The 8,216-nt window shown below is 38.7% G+C and overlaps 1 protein-coding gene across 1 annotated transcript; it reads right to left on the reverse strand.

Moving 5' to 3' along the window:
- Positions 1-3,295: 3,295 nt before the first annotated feature.
- LOC131096239 (granzyme A-like) lies at positions 3,296-7,933 on the reverse strand. The gene is made up of 5 exons (XM_058044557.1): positions 7,852-7,933; positions 7,001-7,145; positions 5,192-5,330; positions 4,260-4,538; positions 3,296-3,487 (listed from the first exon to the last, which is right to left on the reverse strand). Exons 1-5 carry the CDS (start codon positions 7,910-7,912, stop codon positions 3,296-3,298), a joined length of 816 nt encoding a protein of 271 aa, XP_057900540.1. The 5' UTR covers positions 7,913-7,933.
- Between the last annotated feature and the right edge of the window lie 283 nt (positions 7,934-8,216).

Below are 8,216 nucleotides of genomic sequence, written 5' to 3' on the forward strand. Positions count from 1 at the left end.
ATATCATTTATATCCAGTATAGGAGGAGGTGCATGACACAAGATGGGAGGCTGTAGCATGGAAGGACCTGACCAATACCAACCATGCACATTTTGTTGGATGCTGAATTGTCAAAATAAGAAAGGCTGTTTCTTAGCCTAAGAACTTCTCATATCTTAGTTACTTACTGCTCAGTGTTGACTAGTCAAGCTATATTGCCCCAGATGTATTTAAGCACAATATCTAAAAGTGGGAAAAGCCACTGATTTCAAAAGCCCATAACTACGAGAGGACCTTGTTTGTGTGACCTGTAGATCCATGTCTGAGAGGACATCCAAGTGTGCATTCCAGACTGTAACTAATTTGAAGTGAAATTAAATGCATACTCTAGTGCTTTTTTCTGAATGTGCAGAGTGTGAAGCTGCTGAAAGCTGGCTACGTTCTTGTGTAGGTTCCTCATTCTGCCAGTGCAGAGGTCTTAACATATGAAGTCTTGGTCAAAATTTGAAATCCTGGCTTCCTCCCTATAGAATATGGCATTCTTTTAGCTCATTGTCAGTTACACGCCTGGTATGTTGCTCAGGCCCAGGATGGACAGAAATCAGAACCTGTTTCTAAGAACTCAGCTTGTTCTTTGTCTGTGGTCTGTATCCACTGAAAGCTGAGTCTCCAGGGGTGGCACAGAGGTTTGAGAAAATTTGAGTTGGCTAAGATCAGATTTTCATCCCTACAGTCCTGTCCAAGGTGGGGCACTGTACAACATATAGAACCCAAAACTTAAGGTCAAAAATAATTTTTGCCTGAAAAATAACTTCATTGCTCATATAGTACAAGTGTCTTTCTTCTCAGGTATATCAATATGACAAAACAATCATCTGGAGTATAATGACTGAGCAATCCATTTGTTCCCACACTTAAAAGCACTGAGTCGGGCAGATGTGCCCAGTTCTGCCCCTACATGACCTGACTTGATGCTACCTACATACACGTTAGGTGAGTTTCTGTGATGTGGTTTATACCTGTTGCTTCCTTCCAGTTATCTCATATAGCCAGACTGAGAAGAAAACAGGGACATCAAATTATCATAGCATTTTTCTTAGCTAGTGTGGGCTCCATTCCACAGTGGTGAAACTCTGTGGTGAATGGGCTCATATCATGCCTCTTGAGCAGAGACCTCCCCATCTAGAGGAAAATGCAGTTCTCTCTTGCTGCTTCTTTTTTTCTACAGGTTTATGCTACTGGCAGTAGTGACAGAAGGTAAAATTTTGTTTTTACCCTGTAAGTCCAACTCTACAGGCTTATTTTGCACAATTCACTAAAAACATCCATGTGAAAAAAACACAATTTTTAAAATATTTTGGGGTAGGTCCTAAATTTCAGGCTACAAGAGGAAAGCTGCACATTTTCCACATTTTTCTGCAACACATTTCTTCATGCATTAAAAACTTCTCCTTGGTCAGAACCTATCCTTCCTGATCTCTAAGGTTCTCCAACACTTGGCTCAGAACCACCATCTGGAAAATTAGGAAATACTTGAATTACAGGATTTGAGAGGGATTTTCCACTGACAAGGGTGCTGTTTGTGACTTTTGGAGAGAAAGAAAAATCCTGCCGAAGAGGAAGCAGAATGATGAGATAATGCAACAGCGTGAGGAAAGAAAGGCAGTGAAAATCTGAACAAAGAAATGAAGCAAGACTAATGTATGGGAAGGGTGAAACAGGCCTAGGTGAGCTGCAAGATGATAAGGACAATTTTGTTTCCTGAAGGTTTTCAGAATTAGTTTTTGCCTAAGCAGGGGTTTGGTAGTTTGCAAGAATAAAAAATTCTGAAATTTCTTATTTCCTGTGTGTTTAAACACAGAATCAAGTCACTGCTTTGGTTGTTGGTAGCAGTCAGTGGGTCAAATTCTCTTCTCAGTTTCACTGATGCAATCTTATTTGTCTGAGAGTCTTTTTCTCTGCTCCTGCTTTGCTTCTGTGTTTGTGTCCCCCTTTGTGTGTACATATTGTGTGTTCAGACCAAGAGTGAAAAAAACAATTTATGAATAAGAATAGGAATATGGAAAGTTCTGACTGAGTAATGCTTGTAACACAGGGAAAAAAAGATGTTTTTTATCATCTGAACTTCCAATAGAGATCCCTGTAGTTCAGGCCTTCTTTATCTTCTCTAATGAGAAAACTACTGTCTCTTCTTAATGACATTAGGTAAATGCAGTTGTGTAAAAAAGTTTTAGTTTGTGCTTTCTCTTTGTGTTTGTAAGTAGTGCTTAATTACGAAGGATGGATGGAGCAATAATTTTGAAATGAAAATCAATGCAAAATATCTCCACCACTGAATGTTCTCTGCTTTCTCTTAGCTAATGTCTACCTCCAAATAAAAACCTCTTGAAGCAACACAAGATAAATCTAAGCCCTTTTTGAGGTGCTCATGGCATTGAAAATGCTCGTCTGTTAATACAGAAGCAGGCAGAAACATTTTTCACAAGAGGTCTGTTTGCTGCTTGACAAATACTTGTTTAAGCCCTTAAAAATTTCACTGCATGTCTGAAGCAGCACTATTGGCATCATAAAATTAAGAGTGCTTTATATTATCAATGGTGCTGTATCATATTGATACAGTCATGTCATTTCTCTGAAGCATGGGCTTTCAGAAATTTTTTTAAACACAGTGCTGCTTATTTTGGTATGTTTTGCAAACATTTAACATGTATGGAACGTTACACAGATAGTTAGCAGATCCTATAGGTAGTACATGGAGCATCTATGCTGCAAGAGACAGCGCTTTCCACATAAATTGACAGCTGAAAGCAGCAGATTTTTATTGCCATTGCTTTATTAAATGCAAAGTACATAAAGGGATAAAATCTAGAGGTTTCAAATACAAGACAGTTAGAAAATGAATACCTATGTCCCACAATAGCTGCAATTAAATTTTCTGAAGCTTTACAATCCACTACATCTATAAAACCAAGAGCTTTGCTGCAGAGAAACAAAGTTTTTAGGTGTCTGTACTTGTACATAGCACACCACTAATTTTCAGAAATCCAGGTACAAAAGAGTGCTATATATACTTAATAAGGAGTGAGGACCCAAACAAGGATTAGATTCTTGATTTGAAATACCAGTCTGTGTAGAGCTCAGTGTGAACATACACTACAGGGATGTTGGAATCCTCAGCCCCAAATACCCCCAATGACTCCATGGCCGACAGTGTAAGCTATAAATGCCATTGTAGCAGAGCTACATCAAGCTGCCGAAACTCAGTGTGAGAATACCTCTTTTACCAGACTACTGAAGCTGTTTTTAAAAGCCCATTTCATTTACACAAACCATGTGGCCCAAACCCAATCTGCTGGGCCCCCCCTATGGTTTTCCTTATCCATTTAATGTGTTGCTTTGTGAGTCGAGTGTAGATACCAGGGCCATCAGCATTGCCACATTTCCTCTTCCCAAATGAAGTGATGCCTGTCATATTATTATTACATCTTAGAGGTCCACCAGAGTCCCCCTAAAAAAAGGGAAAATACAGTCATTCAAATCAACAAAAGCTAAAAAATGTTTCCTTTAAATAAAATTTTCACTAGTTAGATGGAGAAAATAAAAATGTAGCCAGTGTTATTAAGGATCATTTTTTCCTCCTTGGAAATTAGGATTTCAGACAGCAAAACAAATGAAAAAAAAGACTTAATATAATTCAATCTAAACATTCAAGTGTGTGTAATGGGGAATGAATCTAGCTAGGGAAGAAACAGTCTCTTTGTAATGAAGAAAAAAAGCTGAAAACTTTCCTCATGGAAAGTGTAAGCCTCCAGAAATTCAAACTCTTTTAAATGCAATATTTAAATATTTTAAAATGTGGTAGTTATTACATAGTCCTGTACTTGACTTGGAACACTGTTAAAATGCTTTTTAGCATTTCAGCAAAACATATTTCAAAGTCTTCTGACATCAAATAAGTTGTTCCACTGAGATTATCTACTTGCAAATGGGCTCGTAAGCTGTTTTGTGGACATTTTAGTATTAAACTAATTTTATTGAAGATGAGGATGGCTATCTGCCATGCCTGGACACAACTGCAATATTGAAAGGCTGTGAAGGTGAATTTACTCATCTTAAGTTTTGATTTTAAGGCTTGGAAGAACAAGCTTTAGTAAATTCACTGACATTTGATAAAATCCTTCACTGATTTTAAGAGAGACAGAGATCGTGAATGTGTAATGCTGGTACATTATATTTTATTTTTATTATACAATTTATGCAGTCATAGTAGATATACTTACACTACATGAATCCTTATTCTTAGCTCCTGCACATATCATGTTCTTTGTTATGACAGGTTTGCCATTATAATGCTTTTCATCGTTGCATATTTCCCTCCTGATGACAGTGACATTGACTTCCATCAGGGCAGAAGGGAGATTGCCTGGACGATTTTTCAAAGGATTTGTAGTCCTACCCCATCCTGCTACTGTGCAAACTGTTCCTGGTTTGGGATCATAATCTGAAGAAGGCAGTGGGATTGTTTGCACAGCTTTATTAAGTTTTGCTCTTCCCCGAAGCTGTAGAAGATACGGAAAATAGGTATTATGGCACAGAGTCTAACAGAGGCCCTTGCATATTAACCATTGGATCTTTCCCATTATGGTAATTGAAGAAATCCCTTTCTGAGATTCCTCAATTCTTTGTGACAGTAGTTATGTCATCAATGTAAGAGTGGGAAAATGAGTATTCTTTGTCTCATGAGAACCCACTTTGATAATCTATTAGCTCTAAAAAACATCTTATTTTACTTCTCTGGCTCTCAGACCATTTAGAAGACAAAATAACAGTAATTACTGATGCTGGCAAAATTGAAGATCAGAAAAGCCAGACATTTTAATTAGAACTCCTTTTCAGACAGAACGTTGGTGCTTTTAACCGAATGTTTTATCTGCATGTGTTTTTATTCCTGTGTAGAAAAGCCAGAAACTGAAATGTCTTGATCAAGCTCCAGAATGTGTATACTAGCCGTGGCAACAATTACAGGAATTGTTGCTTGCCTTAGTTACCAGTGTATCCCCAATTCCCCAGGCTGTTGGATTAGCAGACCAGACTATATCACTCCAGAAAAAAAGGCCCCAGAAACTCCCTTGGCTCATCTCCCTAGATGAGATGAAGGAAGAAAATAGTTCAGTGTAGTGTTATATTCCATAAGTGATATATAAATCTGTACCTGAAGCAGCATAATGTCATTTTCCTTGGTACTGGGGTTGTAGCGTGGATGAGGAAAACGTTCTGCAATCTGAAAAGCTTGCTGTTCTTTTTCTCTTTTATTTGATGAATGGGCTCCAAGAATAACTTTGCTTTTTTTCCTGAGGAAAGGACTACATAGTTATTTGGATTCACTTTGATGTAACCCTAAATTTTTTGCTGGTAATAATGTGGTGCTATAATGACCAGCTGCTACAGTCTCTTTTCCTGTGCCTGAAAAGAACAGTAATTAGAAATATCTAAAAGATGACCTTGTTCATACAACAGCTATAAGAAAAATATGACTCAGTGAATCAAACTTCATACTATCTTATTTTCATCTTCCCAGGAGCACAGAAAAGTTTCAGGTACTTGACGCTGTTTCCATCCCTGTTGTTCCCTTTTGGGAACTGAATGAGTGGTGGATCTGGTGGATGCACCAGATTTGCTGTGGGCACTTGTCTCACCAACAGTGTCCTCTATAATTTGTTCTGAAAATTTAGGAAAATAGGCCACAGCAGTGTTAGTTCAGATATCCTGACTGTATTGAAATGTACCATTGCTTTACTCTAACATATTTCAACACCATTTTCTGAATCTGCGTGAGACACAGTTCATTCCTCTTCTCTAGGTTTTTCTGCAACTTCCTGTGCTTCCAAGATCCTCAAGTGGTGTCAGAGTTGCGCCTGCTGTGGCTCTCTGACAGAGACCAGCAGCCTGGCACTCCTTGGCCAAGCAGGTCAAGCAGACATTACTGCCTGACTACAGGTACAGCTGCTCTTGGGCCAACAACACATCCCACAGCTCAATGAGAGAATATTCTAGGAGATGTGCATATTGGCACTCATTCATGTCTTATTGTGGAAAATGCAACCCTGGAAAGCGGTCGCTCCTTTCTTTCATCTGCTGAGAGCTGTCTGTTGACTGAGCCATCATTAGGTTCATAATTAATTGTATTTTCTCTTAAACAGAATCTCATTTGTAAACATTCTTTACTTTCTGTTAACACACAGATTTGGGCCCAGTGCTCTCTTTACAGTAGGTCCCACAGATCTCCCTGTCTGGATAGGACAGATGGCCACATTTCTCTGGTGTCTGCAGAGTCCAGTGGCTCACTGGTCCTGGTGACAGAGCCTGTGTGAGGTCTGGCTCAGTAGCAGCTTCAGTCCTCCTCACAAAAGCAAGTAGGGGTGGGATGTAATTCAAAACTCACTTCTTGTCTCGCTGAAGGACTCACTAGAGCTAAATATCCATTTGCATCTTGATTTGGGCAGGAGAAGAAAGATGTCTGCCCAGCCAACATACCAGGCAAGGCAGAGATCTCTCAGTGTCTCCTGTCATCTGTTTGGAGGATTTTTGCTCCTGTGTTAACCACATGCTGTCTTTTCTGCAGTCAATTGTGTATATCTTATAGAATAAAATTACAAGAATTAATTTTTTTCCCAGAGCAGCAGCTTAGACTGGACACTCCTCTCATCTAGTGTACAGGTTGACTGAGAAAACAGGGATAAAACTTTTCCCCAAATTCACTGCTTCAGTATTGCTATTCTATGCTAATGTGCAGCTTGAAGTTTTTAGATATCTCTTCAGAAACAGATGTGATCAGTATACTTTGTTGTATTTTTTTACTCACTATAACAAATTTGATGATAGAACCTATAATGCACAGTAATTAGAACTTGATCATGGTCATGATAAATGGATAAAATTACCAGATAAACTAACTCTCCTGCTTGAACAGACATATCAGACACCCACTAAGGACAATCTCTGAATCAGAGTAAGAACTTACGTGTTACAGTGTGCAGCTGTTAACACCCAGTTTTCCTTAATTAAAGCTCCTCCACAAATAATTCCTCTTCGTCCCTTGATTTGGGCCATGAATGGTCTCGAGTGTGGCGCTACTTCAGTTCCTCCAATGATATCCACACACAAACCTAAAAAAGTAAGCCACAAGACACACAGCTGAGCTGACAAATACTGTAAGACACTCCAAGTCTCTTAGAAAACATGGCTGTTATAATTAGAAAGGATACAGACACACAAATATGCACATATGTCACAATGATGGTCTTCAGGGTAGAATTTTAAAACCGCTCAGCAGAATTATTTCATTACATTTCAATAATACTGAAACAAGATCAGTGGGGTGAGCTTGGGCAAAAACCCCACACCAAAGTTTTGTTGCTTTTGCACAGATTTCTTTTCTTGGACATTACTGATATGTTTCATTTATTAGCTTTCATTGTGAGTAACAATCCCCCATATTTCCCATATCTTAAATATTGTGCAGGGAAACTAGACTATGTAGTATAAGCCACATTATGTGAATCTGTTTTCCAGAAAAAGAGAAAATCAAGCAGTTAAGGTATGTGTATGGCTCTGAAAAGAAAGATGATATAATCATTATGTTTTCTACTCAGAACTCCTCCAAACAGCTCAGACTTTGCAGCTTTACTTAAGACCCATTCAGAAATTATTTTGTTTGTGTGAAAGACCAAACACATGCTGACAGTTGAGAGGAACTAATGATAAGAATTCAAATAACAATTGTTATTACTTCCTTTACATTAATACATGTTAGCTTAATTAGAATTCTGTACGTCAGGACTTATCTCCAAAAGTATTGAACTGTGTACTTACCTCCATGAATAGCCAGGAGAATGACAGCAGTGAAGGTGTACCAAGGGAGGAAAGCACCCATGATTTCTGTCTGATGTTCCCTCTTGTTTGCTCTTTAATATACGTCTATCTACCAATCTATCAATATATATGCATAAATGAAGAGGATGTGGGTTTTGTTTTTCCTCTTAAGGGGGTAACCATGACAAGGAAAGCCTCCCCAACGATGTACCTTACAGCAGAAGTGTTACTGAGAATCTGCGTCATCTGCTGTGGTGTGAAAGCAGGCTCCACACCACTTTGTGCTCTGTCTGCAGCATTTGCAGAGAACTGATGTACAAGTATAGGGGTGAAACACAGTGGGACTCAGCTCACATAAATTTAGG

The sequence above is a fragment of the Melospiza georgiana genome, chromosome Z (assembly GCF_028018845.1).
Source record: "Melospiza georgiana isolate bMelGeo1 chromosome Z, bMelGeo1.pri, whole genome shotgun sequence".
Lineage (NCBI taxonomy): Eukaryota > Metazoa > Chordata > Aves > Passeriformes > Passerellidae > Melospiza > Melospiza georgiana.

Excerpts from the sequence above, each read along its gene's own strand:
- LOC131096239 (XM_058044557.1), bottom strand. The coding sequence starts at position 7,912 with ATGGGTGCTTTCCTCCCTTGGTACACCTTCACTGCTGTCATTCTCCTG. Across the intron at positions 4,539-5,191 it reads ATGACATTATGCTGCTTCAG|CTTCGGGGAAGAGCAAAACT; the intron begins GTACAGATTTAT and ends TATCTTCTACAG. Across the intron at positions 3,488-4,259 it reads AGAATAAGGATTCATGTAGT|GGGGACTCTGGTGGACCTCT; the intron begins GTAAGTATATCT and ends CCCTTTTTTTAG.